Source organism: Culex pipiens, chromosome 2 (genome assembly GCF_016801865.2).
Source record: "Culex pipiens pallens isolate TS chromosome 2, TS_CPP_V2, whole genome shotgun sequence".
Classification (NCBI taxonomy): Eukaryota; Metazoa; Arthropoda; class Insecta; order Diptera; family Culicidae; genus Culex; species Culex pipiens.
In genome coordinates this window covers 163,609,426-163,629,256 of record NC_068938.1, presented here as the reverse complement: position 1 = coordinate 163,629,256, position 19,831 = coordinate 163,609,426, and the positions used below count along the sequence as shown (strand labels likewise).

The following is a 19,831-nucleotide window of genomic DNA, read 5'->3' as shown; positions in this document are numbered from 1 at the left end:
AAAGTGACCAACCACCGGGGGTTGAGTGTACAAACTAAAAAAGTGACCAACCACCGGGGGTAACTTTTTTTTGAAAATTAAAAAAAAACTCGTTTTTGGGACTCAACTCTTAATAATAAAAAGTCAAGTAAAAATATCAGATTTTTTTGTGTACCCATTTTTTCGGAATAGTTCCAATAAAAACCTAATTAAAATAGTATACTAACAATAACAGATATAGCAAATATTAACACTTTAAGGTGAGTGAATCTCAATCTCGAAGGAAGCGCGAATTACTAAACCCACCGCTAGATGGCCCTTCGTCGCGGTTAGATGAGAGCTGAGAGATTTGAGCTACACACAAAACTCTGAGAGAATTTGCTTTGAATGTTTACATTTATCTGTCATGACGGTCATTGATAAAAATTAATAACAGTGAATATCATTCAAACATCTTGGGCTATATTTTAGTTGTAAATTAAACAAAATTTCGAGCAACTGAAAAAGTAAAACTAGTTTGAAACGTGTGTAACATATAGCAGCAATCTTAACGCATGGAGAAAATCAATTTAAATCTTTCGAACCGGCCCAAGATGAGCATTCTCGAAAAGCCACTGAGTCGTGGCAAGGGCGAAGTTTCGCTAAGCTGCTACGCCCTATTGTTTTCCGAGGTGGTCCAGTACTGCCAGAGCCGGGTCAACACCATTCCGGACTTGCAGAACAAGTGAGGGGTTCCCCTTTGTTGGATTCTGACAAAGTATTTTTAAAATATATGTTTTTCTTGCAGATTGCATGACTTGGGCAAAGACATCGGATGCCGGATCATTGATCTCTACTTTGTCCGGGAGCGGAACTCAAAACGGGAAACGAAGCTTATCAACATGCTGCTCTTCATCAAAAGCACCCTCTGGAAGGTATAATCTCTTAACCCATTTAAAATATTACTCCAACTAAAACTATTATGAACGCCTCCTCCGGCAGACGCTGTTCGGCAAGGAGGCGGACAAACTGGAACACGCAACGGATGACGAGTGCACTTACTACATCATCGAGAAGGAACCGCTGGTCAACAAATTTATCAGCGTGCCCAAAGATAAGGGCTCGCTGAACTGCGCTCAATTCGTCGCCGGCATAATTCAGGCGGTACTATCGAACTGTGGCTTCGTAAGTATAAATTGTGTGATCCCTTTTTTCTCTTCCTTTCTGTAGCAGTTCATTACTACACGATTCAATGATGCGTAGCGTGCGCGGAAATACGTAGTGGAATTTAAACTGGTTCAAGCGGGATTGATTCCGGTAGACATTGATCAGTTAATGTAGTAAACAGAGCATCATCTGCGTAGAAAAAGAAAGAGTGAATGAGAGTTGCACTTTGATCTAGGCTATAGACGTACAATCCTAACGAATTAAGGACAACCGAATGGCGCCGGTTTGTTTACTCACAACGCATGATGCCATCCTAATAGAATATTGCGTTAGAAGCTCTAATTAAGACACTAATCATCTTGCTACTCTGCTGCACAAAAGTAATTCCTAATGAATTTCTGAAAAAAGGTGCGTATTTATGTAGGAGCCTATTGAAAATAATTTAGGCTGGAAAAAAATATTTAAAGTTCTTGTTCCTTAGCTATGGTCAAGGTAATCTCAAAACATTTTTCTCATTCTTTTCTCATGGACGACTAGAATCGAGAAAAAAAACATTGAATTTGTAATGACCTAAAAAGTACTTAAAATTATTAAACATATTTTCCCAAATTTGCTGTACATTTTCTAATATATCTATCTGGTTATAAAACAACTTTAAGGCTGAGTTAGAAATATTCAAAATCAAAAATTGTAAGTTAAAAAGAAAAATATTCAATTGTTAACACATTTTTCTGTATTTAAATTGAGTAATTATTTAAAAACTCTTTTAAAATTTAAAAACTCTTACTTTTCCAGTAATAGGGTACTAAAGCCCTATGTAAATTTTTATGTACAACGGTAAAAAACACGATTAAAAACCATTTCTGATCACTTTTTATCATTCTAATGCATTTTTTTATTTTAACATGACAACATTTTTTCGATGGATCAACTATGGTCCCCTTGGAACGAGCTGTCAAATAGGAGCTTTTCTGTCAAGAAGGACCGCGAGATTAATTTTTCAAAATTGATTAAAAAATCCATTTGAAACTCTTTGTGGTCGTACAAAGGGTCATTGTACTCAGAAAAATAAGCTTTATCGCTGTAAACAAAAATATCAGCAATCTAAGCTTCATTTTAGGACTCAATTCTCGAACGGTCCCCTTTTTATTGCTAAAAATAACCGTACTAAAAAGTACTTTTCAGCATCCATTTGAGTGTTGAAAAACTAAATATCTCATGTCAAGCCTAACATTCAAAACTTCAAAAGTATGAAGCAAAAAGTATCACAAAATGCTTTATACATTTTTAACTGGTATTCCTCTTCTAAGTATCTACGAACTTTTTGAAGTATTTTTTCCCCTAAAGTTTCGTGTCTTTTCGAACTGTGGTCCCAACATTAAAAATTTCCAAGAAGCCTAAAAGGGCTTTATAAGATTAAAAATAAAAAAGAAGTTATAGGAGAATGGCATGTATTTCCATCATGCACCTGATGTTGACATATCAGCAACTTTGGCGGGCGATTAAAGCTTCTTAAGAGCGTTTCAGCTCATTTCAAGCAATAGGTAGTAAGGTAGTAAGTTTCTATCAAGACATTTGCAAAATTATTTGTTTAAATAGTGAGAATTTGCTAATTGGACGGTGTAAGGACCGAGTTCTCTACCTGCGAAACATACGAAAATTTCCCCTACAATATATTCTAAACAGTTTAAAAAACAATTGTGATTTTTTGGGAATGACTAAAACTTGAAATTTTCTCGGATTTATTCTTCTTTCTCTTCCTTGTAGACATGCCAGGTGTCCGCTCACTGGCACAAGGGCACAACCTACATGGTGAAGTTTGAGGACCATGTCATCAGCCGCGACAAGCAGTTGGAGGAAAAATAAAACCCAAAATCACTACTACTCCGATCCAAACCTGCCGTTTATTGTTGATGCTGGTTCTGCTTATCCGAAACGGCCCCTTTTTTGCTTTCTACACATTTTCAAAGAAGATAATCAAACAAAGCCACTGCTGGCCGCTTAGATAAACTTGAAGCGACGATCCTTGTAGGCAACCTGACCGGTACGGTACTGCGCTTCCCGGGCGTCACGTTCCCGCTTCAGCATCCAGGCATAGCCCACAATCGGAAGCACCACCGTCAGCATACCAATCTTGAACGACCGTCCGGTGGGCTTAAAGTGCTCAAAGTTGCTCACGCGCATGGCTTGGAACCGGGCCAGACCCAGATCGTACTGCAAAGAAACGGAACCATCGGTGTTGTTTTGGTTAGGAGGAGTGGAATGGACACTATGACATAACAAGCCAGGCAGGCATTTGAACCACTTACCACTCCGCCGCTTTCGCCGTGCAGATGGGCGTGCGGGTTGGTCATCGTGCGCCAGTACTCGGTGCGGAGGGCGGCCCGGCGTGCCGCCTTATCCTGCTGGATCTGTTCCGGGGTGGGCATCGCTACGGATTACACGGTGCACCGAAGAAAGGGTACACACACACGGTCCGAGGAAAACTTTTCAACTTTTGAGCAGCGATGAATGACAGACCGCGCGACTGACAGATGTTGCTCAATTTACGAGAAACTGAGCTACGCGCGTAGAGAGGAAGTATTGTCCGTTTCTCTCGAAGGTACACGCCGCGCGGCATTTCAGAATGTGCCGCAGACACTGTTGCCAGCGATTTTCTGCACTTTTGGTGCAATAAAAAACATTCCCGGCAACAATGCCATGCAATTCGAAGAAGATCAACAAAAACAAAACGCACAGTATGGGATTTGACAGCGCGCATTTGCCGCGTGTCTTTTTCGGGAATACGCGCAATACTGTGTGAATATGCGCGACACGTGGAGTATTGCAGTCGTCGGTAAGTTATTTGAAAACGATCTCTACTAAAATTTGTCTTATACTGCGAAATATATCTAACAACTGATTTACTTGAGCTATGTACTTGAGGACATGCAAAGCGACTTTAGTTCTACGAAAATCATACTTTTCTTGTTTTACGTTTTTGTTTATTCTATTCATGTTTTTTTTTCATGCATTTTTGAAAATATTTTTTCTTGTTTTATTTTGCCTACTTCAAAATTTTCTAATCATTATTTTTCTTCTATTTTGTATGTTCCCTAAAAGGGACTTTGGATGATCAAACCATGAACAAGAGAAATCTTCTTACTTTTAACATGAAAATCGATTGCGATACCAAATGCATTTTCTCAATATTTCATCACCGCCATCTTGAATCTAAATATTCTGAATCACTTTAGCGTAGTTTAGGGGTCATCATAATTAAGTTCGACAATCAAAAATAAAACAACGAAAAAAAGACAAATCGTGATTCGATTATCACGATTATCTGTTAGTAAAAAAAAAACAATTTAACACATAGTCCGAGACTTAACAAAAAAAAAAATTACATTGCATAAAAAGAGAAGAAATACTGCACACATTTGTTTAACCTTAAAATATATAAGACACATTCTCCAGCGACAAAAACGACACGTTTTTAATTATTTATTCGTTGTTTTATTGGTCTAATCATCAAACGCAGCTAGATAAACAATAAGAAATGTTTATAATAACTAAAACATGACTTATTAATTTGTTTGAAACCAAAAAGGGTCAAAATTCGCTATTCCTTACTCCGTTGCAACGTCACGGAGTGATCGATGTGGCAGATGAAAAGTTCGACTTAAAATTAGTTCTCCATAGTCACTCTTTGCAGAAAATTCAATTTCCAATCCGAATATGTAATAATATTTAAGTTTGAGACAGGGTACGTATTTCGTCTACTACTTGCAGACTTCATCAGTGTTCGAGTCGAGAACAGAACACTGATGAAGTCTGCAAGTAGTAGACGAAATACGTATCTGTCAAGATATTAAAAATATATAGCGGAATTAAAAGGAACAACTCGTCTCTTTGTATTCACAGTAATGCATTCTGCTAAAACGCTCAACCAAACCACAATTTGAGACAGGTTTTGATATCATACGAGTAAGAGGTTTACAAAAACACGGCCATATAATATCATAAAATACATTTCCAACACATTAGAAAAGCTACTTGAAACAAGAAAAAGCTTTAAATTTAACTTAAATCTCAAATTATAAAAAAAAGAACTTGTTTAACCTGTTTTCTTTCAAAATTCGGCAAGCCTGATATCTGGCACCATGAAAAAAGGCTGCTTTTTTGAACATTTTATAAAGATTTTGTTATACATTTTTTCAGAAAAGTAGCAGAATATAGATAAATGCATGTACATATCCATCAATGTTCTTATAAATAAGTCTTGAGGGACTCTTAATTTGCCTTCAATGCTAAACTTGAAGTGCCATTTAATTTAAAAAATTGTTCATTACCCGATAGGTTCTTAAAATTATTTTAAAAAAAGTATTAGCTTTGGTTCAATACAATCCAGACTCGATTATCCGAATTTTCTATTATCCGAATTTTCGATTATCCGAAGTTTGGATTATCCGAAGGTTTGTATGGGACTTCGGATAATCGAATCACGAACCAAAAAAAAATGTTTCGTATTTTTTATTTTCTTACTTTTCAAATTTGAGTTTTGCGACCCCAATTAAGTCAAATTTGGATGGTGTATTGCCTGTAAAATAAAAAAATGCATTTTTTTAAATATCCGCCATATTGGATTTACAAATTCTAAATCTCGTTAGAGTAGTTTAAGGGTCATACTAAAGCTCAACAATCAAAAATAAGACAACGATTTTTTTTTCGTGATTCGATTATCCGAAGTTTTGATTATCCGAAGTGAAATTTTGCCAAGGCCTTCGGATAATCGAGTCTGGACATATGCATATATCTAGAGTTTTTTTTGAATAGGTCCTATATAAACATATGAAACACAACAGCTTATATGACCTTTAAAAAAACTCTACAATGCAATTTCGTAATGTAACCTACTCCAAAAAAAATAAATTTAATTCCCTTGCAGATGATGAACACCATCAAATAGGATAGCTATAATGATGATAATATTTTGTTGAACATGAAAATTATATCAAATTTTGATGAAATTTATGGACATTGTTTTATTAGAACCATAAAAAAGAGTAGGAGATTATAAGATTGTTTAACTTTAAATGAAATTTTCATTAAACTTAAAAACATAAGATAATACATAATACAAAAGGGTATTTAATAATACATAAATAAATTTTAAAACTGACAAATTACTACTACAGTTTGTATAATAAAACAAGAAAAAAATAACCAGCACTGTCTCCGGCCGTTTCAAGCTACAATAATCTCACACTCGCGAGCGAACCAAAGTTCGTGAGAGCGTGAGAGAGCGACCTTTTAAACGGCTGAGAGCTTCGCCGGAACGCTCAATCTACGCCAAGCAGTTGGCCAGTTAGGAAGTGCTTCTTATGGTGTGTGTTGAAAAAAGTGTAATTTTTTTTTAAAATAAATTTAGTTCTTATTTGAGAATTAGAAGACTGATTAAAGTGGTAAGTTGTGATTTTGTGATTGTTCAAGTAATAAAACTTCCCCAAAATTCCACTTATATCTTTCATGAATAACAATTAACTCACTGAACACTAATACACTCACACACCTCTCTATTCTTTGTCATGTTTTCGTACAGATATCGAGATAAATCCCCAGTGCATACGGCAGCTGTGTATCCGAAAACAAGATGAAGATTCTGTTTATTCTGGTGGCCTTTGTGGCCGCGGCTAACGCTGTTTCCATCTTCGAGCTGGTCAAGGAAGAATGGAACGCCTACAAGGTGAGTGTCCAAATTTAAAGGTCTTTAAAGTATAACTTTTGAATACTAAATTTTAAAATTTTGGAGGGGTAATAAGTATCGCCAATTTGCCTTGACTAAGCGCACGATTAAACAGTCAGCAAAGTCATAAAGGAGGGAAAAGAATAGTAAGAGGAAGAAACAGTTTACGCAACACAACAACAAGTTTATGTTCGAGGTTCAATGACGCAGTTGTCGATTTCGTCGGTCTGCTGCTTTTCTTAATTTCCAAGTTAATACAAAATGTCTGGTTTGTAATTACATCTGGAGATAAAGGAATCAGTCAGGTTCTTTTTTCAGTAATCTTATCCCAAAGTGGGAGGGACAAATGGGGGATGACTCAAACAAAAAAAGTGGGATAAATTAACCTGTGTTTCTGTATAAGTGCACTACAACTTAAAAGTTTCTGCTTTTTTTTGCGTCGAATCGATTGTAAATATAGCCCATAAACACAAAAGAGTCAGTGAGGGATGAGGCGAAAATGTAACCCTCGGACAGACGCAGGTACACGACAAGCCAAGCAGCACAACAACACACAGCTGACAATGAATATCGTAAATACAGAGAGCGAGCAGTAAGAAAAAGAGGTGGATAGACGACAACAACAAGTTTGAATGTAGATGGGGAGAGAAGGGTACAACTTGGGCTGGTAGTCCTCGAACTGTTGTATGTTTGAGTGTGTTGCATATGTTTTGTTTGTTTGGTTGGTCATATCGGATGATGTTTTTCTTCAGGAACTTATAATGCATAATCATGAAAAAAAACTCGGAATTCATGATATTTTATAAATTGTTTGATATGATTACACGCCAACTATCAAACAAAATATCGCGAATTTTGAAAATTACGAAAAAAAATTACAGGGTATACACCACCCAAATTTGACTTAAATTGGGTCGCAGAACTCGAATGAAATGTTAAAGGTTTAAAAAGAAAAAAAAAAGACAAATGAACTTTGAAAAATATCGGCAACAGACTGTGTGGTCCTACATTCCTATCGGGAATCGTCTGCCGAGGTTAGTCGCTGCGCGGAGTGTGGGCTCACGTCCGATTGGTCCAACTGTCAGCCGAAGAAGGAGGAAGAGTCTGCCCGGAACTCTTGCCTGTGTGCGTGGCTCTCACCGATCAGGTTTGATCTGTCATTGCAGGGCTGGACAAAGGGGCACTCAGTGGAGTGCGCTCAATTACACCACAATAGGGTGATCTACACCACACATCTCTCCTCTTCTCCATTAAAAAAAAACAGCTTTATTTTTCCTATAAAATGAGTTTGACAAGAATTAAACAAGCTGTCTTTCGTCATTCAATTCAACAACATCTTTTAGTTCAACAACTGTTCACTTGCGTCTTTACTGAACAGCTCCGGCTGAATCCGTCACTAGCGTTTGGCTGGACTTGATCACAGAAATTATTTTTAATAGGACTGAAGATCTTCAAACAACGTCTTGTCGCACACCATGTGTTTTGTTGCATCAGCGTCGTGAAACTTCTCGATTTTTCCTCTTCCGTTATCTATAGAAATGACACGCGCTGTGTCACTATTATTGCTTTCAACAGCATCATCCACCCAACGATGGAAAGACTTTGTGGTTATTTCCTGGTTCTTTCCGGTTCCGTTGCTCTGGCCGTCTTTTTTTCGACAATTGAAGAAAGACCAGAGTCGTCTATTAAGCTCGGTTGTCCTTTTCCCTCCTCGTCAAGCAGGCGTTTTTTAACGTTCTCCAAAAGGGGCTCGATCGGTAACCAGCGCGTTGAACGATCCAGGATGCGCCAGCAGACGTTCTCCGTCAATTCTCCGTTTCATCTTAACGTCGGCCACACTTTACTCCCGTAGAACCTTCTAACTGGAGGAGGAGCGCTTAAATGTTTCCCAAATATCTTTTATTATCCGCTTGTCCTTTACGTGCTCCAGCTGGTCCTCTGCAATCCGGTCTATTAGTAGGTTCTTGCACCTACGGTTTCTGATTAGCCGTTCTACTAGAAACCGCAGTCTTGCGTACATCTCCATAATTTCCGTTCTCAGCGAATTCGGACATTCCCAGGGCAATCCAGCGGGCCCTTTTTCTCCATCAAGATGAGACTTTCAGTTGGAGATTTAGCACCATCGGACAGGCACCTCATACTCACACATCTTGAACAAGTTGAACAACATGTTCGTATGTTTCTGCTATCAAAAATAAATCGTAACTTTTCTCGCTTCTCATAAGATTTGCTCTATATATTCCATGTATTATTATCCGACGAGCTGCTCTCGTTTAACAGGAATTAATCAACTCAAAGCTTTTATATTCACCATTATGATCAATCGCGGCCTTCCAGGCTATTTACCACGGCGGGTCCATTTGACCCACCGTGCCCAACGCGACTCTTTTCTTTTTTTGTAACTGATCGCGGCCTTCCAGGCTATTTACCACGGCGGGCCCGTTAGACCCATCGTGCCCAACGCGACTCTTTTCTTTTTTGCAACTGATCGCGGCCTTCCAGGCTATTTACCACGGCGGGTCCATTTGACCCACCGTGCCCAACGCGACTCTTTTCTTTTTTGCAACTGATCGCGGCCTTCCAGGCTATTTACCACGGCGGGTCCATTTGACCCACCGTGCCCAACGCGACTCTTTCCTTTTTGCAACTAATCGCGGCCTTCCAGGCTATTTACCACGGCGGGTCCTTTGACCCACCGTGCCCAACGCGACTCTTTTCTTTTTGCAACTAATCGCGGCATTCTAGGCTATTTACCACGGCGGGCCCATTTGACCCACCGTGCCCAACGCGACTCTTTCCTTTTTGCAACTAATCGCGGCCTTCCAGGCTATTTACCACGGCGGGTCCATTTGACCCACCGTGCCCAACGCGACTCTTTCCTTTTTGCAACTAATCGCGGCCTTCCAGGCTATTTACCACGGCGGGTCCATTTGACCCACCGTGCCCAACGCGACTCTTTCCTTTTTGCAACTAATCGCGGCCTTCCAGGCTATTTACCACGGCGGGTCCATTTGACCCACCGTGCCCAACGCGACTCTTTCCTTTTTGCAACTAATCGCGGCCTTCCAGGCTATTTACCACGGCGGGCCCATTTGGCCCACCGTGCCCAACGCGACTCTTTTCTTTTTTGCAACTAATCGCGGCCTTCCAGGCTATTTACCACGGCGGGCCCATTTGACCCACCGTGCCCAACGCGACTCTTTCCTTTTTTTGCAACTGATCGCGGCCTTCCAGGCTATTTACCACGGCGGGCCCATTTGGCCCACCGTGCCCAACGCGACTCTTTTCTTTTTTGCAACTAATCGCGGCCTTCCAGGCTATTTACCACGGTGGGCCCATTTGACCCACCGTGCCCAACGCGACTCTTTTCTTTTTTGCATCTGATCGCGGCCTTCCAGGCTATTTACCACGGCGGGCCCATTTGGCCCACCGTGCCCAACGCGACTCTTTTCTTTTTTGCAACTAATCGCGGCCTTCCAGGCTATTTACCACGGCGGGCCCATTTGACCCACCGTGCCCAACGCGACTCTTTTCTTTTTTGCAACTAATCGCGGCCTTCCAGGCTATTTACCACGGCGGGCCCATTTGACCCACCGTGCCCAACGCGACTCTTTTCTTTTTTGCAACTAATCGCGGCCTTCCAGGCTATTTACCACGGTGGGCCCATTTGACCCACCGTGCCCAACGCGACTCTTTTCTTTTTTTGCATCTGATCGCGGCCTTCCAGGCTATTTACCACGGCGGGCCCATTTGGCCCACCGTGCCCAACGCGACTCTTTTCTTTTTTGCAACTAATCGCGGCCTTCCAGGCTATTTACCACGGCGGGCCCATTTGACCCACCGTGCCCAACGCGACTCTTTTCTTTTTGCAACTAATCGCGGCCTTCCAGGCTATTTACCACGGCGGGCCCATTTGACCCACCGTGCCCCACGCGATTGTGTTGTCAAGGCTCGCAAACTCCACCGCACTTTGCAAACATTTTGACGGTCCGCCAAATCCACCTTCAAGCAACCACACACTCACACTTGCTTCACACAAAAAAACTCTCGCCACTCTCCGACAACTTCAACAGTTATCTCACTTTGCTTACCCATGAAAACCAAAATCGATGAAAATCCTCCTCAGCAGACGATTCCCCACAGGTTCTTGAAGTTGTAAATAAAATTACAACTCCGTCACGGTCGCCAATGTGTGGTCCTACATTCCTATCGGGAATCGTCTGCCGAGGTTAGTCGCTGCGCGGAGTGTGGGCTCACGTCCGATTGGTCCAACTGTCAGCCGAAGAAGGCGGAAGAGTCTGCCCGGAACTCTTGCCTGTGTGCGTGGCTCTCACCGATCAGGTTTGATCTGTCATTGCAGGGCTGGACAAAGGGGCACTCAGTGGAGTGCGCTCAATTACACCACAATAGGGTGATCTACACCACACACAGACTTAGGCTGGTACAAATATTTTTAAATCAGTTGAAATCAATTCAAAATGCATTTCACTGCGTTTAGAATCATGTTTAGCATGTTTGGGTTTATTCTTGCTAAAATTTATGATTTCGTCAAATCTTACATTTTTTGAAAACTAATGATTGCAAAACAGTTGAACTTCTGTAAAATGCTTTTTATAAAACATATGTTATATGTTCATATGTTGAAAATATCACGCAGAAAAATAAGGCATATTTGAATCAACAAAACGTTTTGTTGATTTGAAAAACATGATTTTTGTGGAATCAACGCTAAACGTCAAAGCAGCTTTTTCAAAACAACAAAAGATTTTTGTGGAATTCGACGCCAACATTTCAAAAAGCATCATGTACAAACCATGCGTTTTGACAAAAACGCATTTGGATGTTGAGCATCCATTTTCAATTCCCATTTTAATATAAAAGCAAAATAAGATGTTCTAATAATAACAAACGATGAAAAACGTTGCTTTTATTGATACTTGATCATCCAATTTCAATAAAACATCATTTCCGTAATTTTATTTGAGTAAAACAAACATAACTCCTTTTGAAATCACCAACGTCGATATCACCCTGCTGTCATTGAGGGGGGTGCTTTGTTATGATTCGTTTTTCTTCGCCGAATGTACTTAGCGCTTTGTTCATGATGCTTTTTTTTCGTCACGAGGTTCATGTAGTCTTTTGTTTGACAGTTTGATAGGGCTATATAAACAGGGACTGCTGATGGCAGAGATTTTGTTTATGTTACTTTATTTAAAATCATGATTAAACAGACTTTACTGAAGTAATTTTTGCTCATTTTTGGTGGAGAGGTAGCTTATTAGGAGTACTTTCAGAATATGCAATAACCCAGAAAGTGTCAAAATGTACATGATGCCTTTTGAAATGTTACTGTCGAATTGAGAAAATCGAGGTTTGTTTGAACCCAAAATCGGCGTTGATTATATTCAACAAAAATTTTGTTGATTCAAACCTCGTACAGGCTGATTCTACAAAACATTTTTCTGCGTGACAGCTTGTTATTTCATTTTTTATATTGTTTTATGTTTTTGCATACTTTTTTTAATTTTTACAAAATAGTACAACTTGATTTTTCGAAACTTTCGAATGTAAATTTGAAGTTTTGTACATTTTTGATTGAAATTTATAGTTTTGTTTGCAACGATAGAAAAATGTTGTGGAGTTTAGACCTCCAGAAAATTTTGATTTTCTTGTAAGACAAAATCTATTCCGTAATCAGAACAAGCTATTATACGTATTAAAGGTGCGCAAAACCGCTCTTTATGATGAGCCCGTCTTTTTGGCTGTGCTCTTTTTTTTTAATTTTTTTGGTAAAAACGTTATTTTTATGCATTAAGCAAAATGAAATATTTTCTCCAAGTTCTCTCAAACAGTATCTATCAATTGAAAAAAAAAATATATGTTTAAGGGTGCACAGCAACCAAAGAAGTTTTTGTCTTCTTATTCCAACATTGTCAAACTTACGGACCCAATCATGCAAGAATCTGATTGTAAAAATAGTCAAACTTTGTTGTAAATAACTACGAAGACAGTAATTTAGGGGATGAATAAATAATTATATCGATAGTACCCATAGTATTGTAGATACTAAAATGTCTGTAACAAAAATCTGGGTGCAAAAGCTATGGTTGATGTGTACCGTTAACCATTTTAAAATGGTACGTATGATTCAAAACCCTTCAGCGGTTCTGTGAAAAATGCGGAGTCTCAAAATGAGCTGCGGTTTTTTCTCTCTTTTTAGTAAACCGGCTCTTTTCAGCGGCTTTTTTTGTCCACCTTTAATACGGATGAAATATGTAGAAATTAAAAATCACAAAATATTGGCGTAGAGTGAAATTAATAAACATAATCAATTTTTTTTCATTAAATTCCTTAAAATGTCAAACAAACTTTGAAACATATTTGTAACAGTTTTCCATTGAAAATCTGAACTAAAATATATGATAATTTCTAAAAGAGGCCTTGGAAAAAAAATCGCTCGGATAATAAAAATGCATTTTTTTTTCGTTGACTTATTTTCAATTGTAGAGCTTAGATATGACCCTTTAACTACCTTAAGTGAAATAGTAAAAGTAAATACAAGCTTTTGGCCAAAATGGAGGCAAGGAAATTTTGAAGAAAATGCTTTTTGTAATTTAATAGAAACGAAACTATTGGCACTACGCCCCCCGGGGCATGGCCTTCCTCTAACGTGGGATTTCTGCTCCAGCGCCTCTGACGAGACAGGAGAAACCGGGACCGACGTTTTACTTCACCATCCGATAGAAGCTCAGTGGATAAGGCGGGAATCGAACCCGCGTCTCATAGCATTATCGGGATCGGCAGCCGAAGCCGCTATTCCTGCGCCACGAGACCCACCCGTAATTTAATAGGCAATCAACTATTCAAATTTGGCTAAAATGGGGTCGCAGAACTCGAGTTTGTTGTTAAAAGTAAGAAAATAACAAAATACAGAAAACAACAATTTGCTGATGTTTCGATTATTCGAAGTTCCATACAAACCGGATAATCGAAATATCGGATAATCGAGGCTTCGAATAATCGAATGTGGGCTGTATTAAAATGTTATCCACATTTATTAAGATAATTTCTAAAAAAAATATTCAGCGGATTTAAAACACACACAAATCAAATCCGGCTTGTTTTCCATATCCACATTAGAGCTGAGACTTCGGATATCCAGATAACTTGTAACATTGATAATTTATTTATAAAATGAACTAACTCATTTGTCTCACGACTGTGGGGCGACATTAAGACGAAACAAAATAATTTTACAGGTATTCAAAAGACCTTTAATTTTGTATCACATGATTTATGGTCGAATACTATTATCCGAAAAACTATCCGATCCGTTACATTTTTATTCTTAAATCTATTTTGGGTTCCTCAAAAAAAAAATTTCGAATAATCTTCTGTTCTGATACGATTTTTGTACATCTCTTTTGATTTGGTTTGATTGAAAAGATGATATCTGATTTTATATAGAAAAAAAATGTAAATTATCCGGATATCCAAAATCCCAGCATTAATCCACATGTCTCCGAAAACAAAAGGGAACAAAATGAAAATTATGAAGAAAGAATTGAAAGAAGATACGGAAATTGAGCGAGTTTTAGCCCCGAAACTTCCTCCCAGGTAGAATGTTCGACTTAAACCTGCTTTTTTCTGTCTCTCTAAAATGGCCACAAAGAGTGCCAAATATAAGGTGGACGGCGGCGTAAACCGAAACAAAGAACATACGCAAAACTTTCGCTCACCTTGACTGCTTTCTGCCCTACTGAAAAGCCCTGAAAACGTGCTTCGTTGCTTATGTTTAGATCAGCTGAGGTTAAGCCGTTGAAGGTTGGATGTAAATTGGATAGTTACTTCCTGGAAGTTATATTCCAAAGTATTTGCTTTGCAATTTCATTCTACAATTTCAATAAAAAGACGAGCGCCTTAGAACGAACTTTTGCGTACATTTCCAGCGATAACATCAGTCCAAACAGCAAAAATGGCGGTTATATAAAAGAAACGATTCTTCATCAGTGGAAGAGGAACCAGACGGCCTGCACGTGTCAGCAAATTTCAAACGGTCTGATTCACGAGAACGAGATTTGCCTGCGTCGGTCGTTTGCTTTTAATCGCTGCGCGCTGTTTATGTTTATTTATTTTGACCGTTAACTGGTTGACGGCTGTGTGATTCAACGGCATTAGATTTGTTTGAATTATATTTTGAAATTTAATATGAATGTTTTTTCAGACTTCAATTAATTTCGTTCGCTTATCTAAAACTGTATAAAACGAACAAGAAATACAGCTAAAATTACTTCAAGAGGGCGTTCTGGACTAACCGCCCCTTAAAGTGAAATCAACAAGCACGAGTCCAATTGTCGTCATTCTATCCGTCTGACCCAGATTCTGGACCTACCCGCATCGCAATCGCCAAAATTGTGTTTACCGTGACTAAAGCAAAAGGACAATGGACCACTATCGCCACAAAAATGTTGTTTCCTTTTTTTTCGGTTATGGACTTATTTTGACTGGAAATTACCCACATCGATGACGATGCAGGCAAATAATTACACAGATTGATGCACTCGTCAGTAAACCGTTACATGAGTAATAAATTAATAACCTCTCGTATAGAGATTACTGCGTATTTACAATAAAACAGATCATGCAACCAACGACCCACAAAATGACCATTGCGCGTCGCATGATCCGCGTCGACAGGGATGCTTCTGCTAGTGTCCATCAATAACGGTCAAAAGGAAGAAGCTGTAACGCAATTTCCTAGAACCGTAATGTTTTCAATTTCTAATCGGCGAAATGGCGTTCGGGTTCGGTGCCAAAGTGTGTGTGTGCGCGCGCGGTCACTTTTATTCATCACAAACTGGGCCAACACAAAGAGTTGAGGGCGCTGATAAGAAATCATCAGCCTGGGTTGCGTCATGCAAAAAGCTTTGAAGCTTCTGTGTGTGTGTGAATCAAAACTGCGCGCCCAGCTGTAGTTCGCTCGTCTTTTAGGAGTGTGTATTTATCAACTCAGCGAAAAAGTGGCGTCGCGTTTCAACGCGCGAATCACGCTCTGGACGATCATCAGCGTTGTGTTGAACAGGTTTCCCTCCGGGGATGTCCGGGCTGGAACAGTCAATTCGTGCTATCGCAATATACTCGAGGTATCGCGATATGTGTGAAAGTGTGAAAAGTTATTCAAAGGGTATTTGTTGCAGTTAGCAGAATGTGTTGTATTGGACCTAAAAAAAAATGTTATACAAAGCTAATAGAAATATATGTATTTTTTTAAGAATTTAAACTCATAGAAAATCTATTTGAAAGATTATTTTAACGTGAAGACTTCCATCATTGCCATGATTTTTCGTTCAAAGATATAAATTTTGCGTCGCTATCAATATTTTGACAAAATTCCTTCTACAAGTTGTTCAGAATAGTACCCTACATTGCCGCTCTAATCGAGTCCGTCCCATATGTAAAAACAGCAAGCCGAGAAAAACGCTTGTCAAATTTGTCCCGCCCATAAGGCTACGTGATAGAATTTCGCGAAAAAGTGGATTTTCTCGTGTTTTCTAGAACAAAGTACTAAATTTTATTGGTTTTTCTGATAGTTTACATGATTTCGAACCAAACTGCATCATTACCTCAAAATTGACGAAATTACATATGGGACGTACTAGCTTCGAGCGGCAGTAACGATTATCCCATTCCTTGTGATGATATGGAAATCGTCATCAATCAATGATTGCCAACTAGGACGTCAATGATTGTACCACAAAATTATATAAATTTTGAAATACATTTGATTTAGACCAAAAATTCCTTCAGTGGCTTCAAGAAGGCAACAACTGGCACTCGCTGATGCATTTTGGTGCAGAAATTCATTAAATTGAATGAGATACAGAGCTTTTTAGACTGATGATCAATTTTCTTCGAAATTGATCAACGGCTTCACCTCAACAATAAAAAAGTTTCGGATGTTAAAAATATTAGATAAATGCAAATTAAAATACTTAAAATAAAACTAGAAAAAAAAATAAATAAAACAAGAGAAGGAAAGTTTTTCGTAGAACACAAATTGCTCAAAATGATCCTCTAAACACGGGAAAAATAAACAAAATTCGAAAGAAAATTGGGCGGTATAGGGTTAACTGGGCCGTAGCTCAGTTTAAAAGCAGACAAACGTCAAAAACCAAAACAAACCAAAACGACCGAGGGGTTAATGAATGCAAAAATCATGTTCAATAAATAAAAAATCTATTTCAAACTTTTATTTATTTTCGAGTCACAATTAAAGAAATATAAAAAGTAAGCATTGTAAATAGATTTGAGTGCTTTTATTTTTATATTTCATCAGGAAAATATTATGCATCGGTGACTTGATCGGTGGTGGTATTTTTTCGTTCAGCCCAGTTAACGGGCAGCATTAGGTGACTGGGTTACGTTCTCAGCCCAGTTATCGAACAAGTACTGTAAATGGCCTCTTTTATTCCACAATTGGTTCCTAAAATTTATCTTAAATTGCTGATATTATTTTTCACAACGATAAAGCTATTATTTCTGAGTACAATGATCCTTCGTGCGATCGTAAAGGATTTAGCATTGATTTAAAATTCATTTTTTTGAAATTAACTCTGCGGCTCTTCTCATAAAGCATCCTACTTGACAGTTTGTTCCAAGGGGACCATAGTTGATCTATCGTAAAATTTTGTCTTGTCAATTATTTTGTTTGCGTTGATAATCAATGAAACCAGTGATCAGAAATAAAAACCACTTCGTGTTTATTTACCATTGGACATAAAAGGGCTTCAGGAACCTTTTGTGGGAGGTACAATAACATCCCACAATTATGGAACATGCAATTTCGAGACAGTGTTTTGTTACTCTTGAGAAACCAGTCTTGAAATGCCGTATTTTGTCAAAAAGAACAACTTTGACTAGGGAAATAGCAAGAAAATGGTCTGAAAAGGTTCTAAAAATATAAGGTCAACAGACAATATGCATTCAATCTTATCGAAAATTTATCACAAAAGTGTTCCGAGTTTTCGGGAGTTCCGAATATGTGGGTGAATGTAACTATGTACATCGATTTCACGTCAAACCAGTGTGTCCAATCCAAAGTGCTCTGATGTACCCAAATCTGATAATTTATATTCCTAAAATAAAAATATTTTCAGCAAATGAAGTTTTCATGTGAACAGCGGTTTTAGCCATGTTTTTGGCTTTCGTACGTTATTTTTATATATTTTGTATGAATAAATAATAATCTAACGAACCTTCCACCCTCTTTCCCGATTTCAGCTGCAACACCGCAAAAAGTACGACAGCGAAACCGAAGAGCGCCTCCGGCTCAAGATCTACGTCCAGAACAAGCACAAGATCGCCAAGCACAACCAGCGCTTCGAACAGGGACAGGAAAAGTTCCGCCTGCGCGTGAACAAGTACACCGATCTGCTGCACGAGGAGTTTGTCCAGACGCTGAACGGCTTCAACCGTACGAACGCCAAGTAAGTGATGATCGGTTTCCTTTGTGTCCAGTGTCGTCGCGTCGCGTTGAGATGAGTCAATTAGCGCCTGTTGATGTGTTGTTCTAAGCGACATTGATGGCGATCGCGAACAAAACTTCCGTTATTCCATTATGCACAAGTGCGGCCGCGCGCCGTTATGATTCATTGAAGCATAATCTTGTTTGTCCCTTCGTTTTGTTTGCGGGTTCGAAGAAAGTTGTCGCGTGAGGGAATGATTCATGAAGGGCACTTGTGTAACGAGTCTACTTTCTTTTCTTTCGCAGGAAGCCAATGCTCAAGGGCGTCAAAATTGACGAACCTGTTACGTACATCGAACCCGCCAACGTCGAAGTGCCAAAGACTGTCGATTGGAGAGAAAAGGGAGCCGTCACTCCGGTGAAGGACCAGGGACACTGCGGATCATGCTGGTCGTTCTCGGCCACCGGTGCGCTCGAGGGACAGCACTTCCGCAAGACCGGCAAGCTGGTTTCGCTGTCCGAGCAGAATCTGGTCGATTGTTCCACCAAGTACGGAAACAACGGTTGCAACGGAGGCATGATGGACTTTGCCTTCCAGTACATCAAGGACAACGGAGGAATCGACACCGAGAAGGCCTACCCGTACGAAGCCATCGATGACACGTGCCACTACAACCCGAAGGCCGTTGGTGCCACCGACAAGGGCTTCGTCGACATTCCCCAGGGCGATGAGAAGGCGCTGATGAAGGCCATTGCTACCGCCGGTCCAGTCTCGGTTGCCATCGACGCGTCCCACGAATCGTTCCAGTTCTACAGCGAAGGAGTCTACTACGAGCCCCAGTGCGACTCGGAGAACCTCGACCATGGCGTAAGTTGGTCAGCCCTCTTTCATCCAAACCAACCAATTAACAAAATTCTCCACTCTTTCCAGGTCCTGGCCGTTGGATACGGTACCAGCGAGGAAGGTGAGGACTACTGGCTGGTCAAGAACTCGTGGGGAACCACCTGGGGAGACCAGGGCTACGTCAAGATGGCCCGCAACCGGGACAACCACTGTGGTATTGCTACCGCTGCCAGCTACCCGCTAGTTTAAGCGCGAGCGTGATCTTTTAGTCGTAAACTTCGTTTTTCAACTCAAAATTGCATTCTTCTTCTATCGTAACTTTTTACCATTCAACACAAATTATAGTTTTACATGATAAAGAACGGCAATTGAATTGATCCCTACGTAAATACCATTCTGGCCGAAACGATAAACGAACAATTCTAGTGTACGTAATAGCGTAGCAAATGTATGAGTTCAAATGAGTAGTTTTTTTCTGTCTCTAGTTTGAGACCGGTAATGTCTGTGAATTCGTTGATTGTAAGTTGTATGTATTACAGAGGAATTCAATAAAAATGTGAAAAATAACTGATTATGTCTTTTAATTGATTGTGAATAAGTTTCCGAGTAACTCCAACCAGTGTATGATGTGAACTTTTGGCATTTCAAACAAAGTGCACATTTTGAAATTATG

General features: G+C 39.4%; 3 protein-coding genes across 3 annotated transcripts; 2 read left to right on the top strand and 1 right to left on the bottom strand.

Moving 5' to 3' along the window:
* The first annotated feature begins 390 nt into the window (after positions 1-390).
* Positions 391-3,021, top strand: LOC120416756 (trafficking protein particle complex subunit 5). Its single transcript, XM_039578589.2, has 4 exons — positions 391-703; positions 767-893; positions 961-1,143; positions 2,893-3,021. Exons 1-4 carry the CDS (start codon positions 534-536, stop codon positions 2,989-2,991), a joined length of 579 nt encoding a protein of 192 aa, XP_039434523.1. The 5' UTR covers positions 391-533; the 3' UTR covers positions 2,992-3,021.
* On the bottom strand, positions 3,005-3,654 carry LOC120416757 (uncharacterized). The gene is made up of 2 exons (XM_039578590.2): positions 3,435-3,654; positions 3,005-3,339 (listed from the first exon to the last, which is right to left on the bottom strand). The coding sequence occupies exons 1-2, from the start codon at positions 3,552-3,554 to the stop codon at positions 3,127-3,129; spliced, it is 333 nt and encodes a 110-aa protein (XP_039434524.1). The 5' UTR covers positions 3,555-3,654; the 3' UTR covers positions 3,005-3,126.
* Positions 3,655-6,445: 2,791 nt separating this feature from the next.
* Positions 6,446-19,725, top strand: LOC120416759 (cathepsin L). Its single transcript, XM_039578592.2, has 5 exons — positions 6,446-6,569; positions 6,707-6,850; positions 18,131-18,336; positions 18,621-19,182; positions 19,246-19,725. Exons 2-5 carry the CDS (start codon positions 6,758-6,760, stop codon positions 19,405-19,407), a joined length of 1,023 nt encoding a protein of 340 aa, XP_039434526.1. The 5' UTR covers positions 6,446-6,569; positions 6,707-6,757; the 3' UTR covers positions 19,408-19,725.
* The last annotated feature ends 106 nt before the right edge of the window (positions 19,726-19,831 follow it).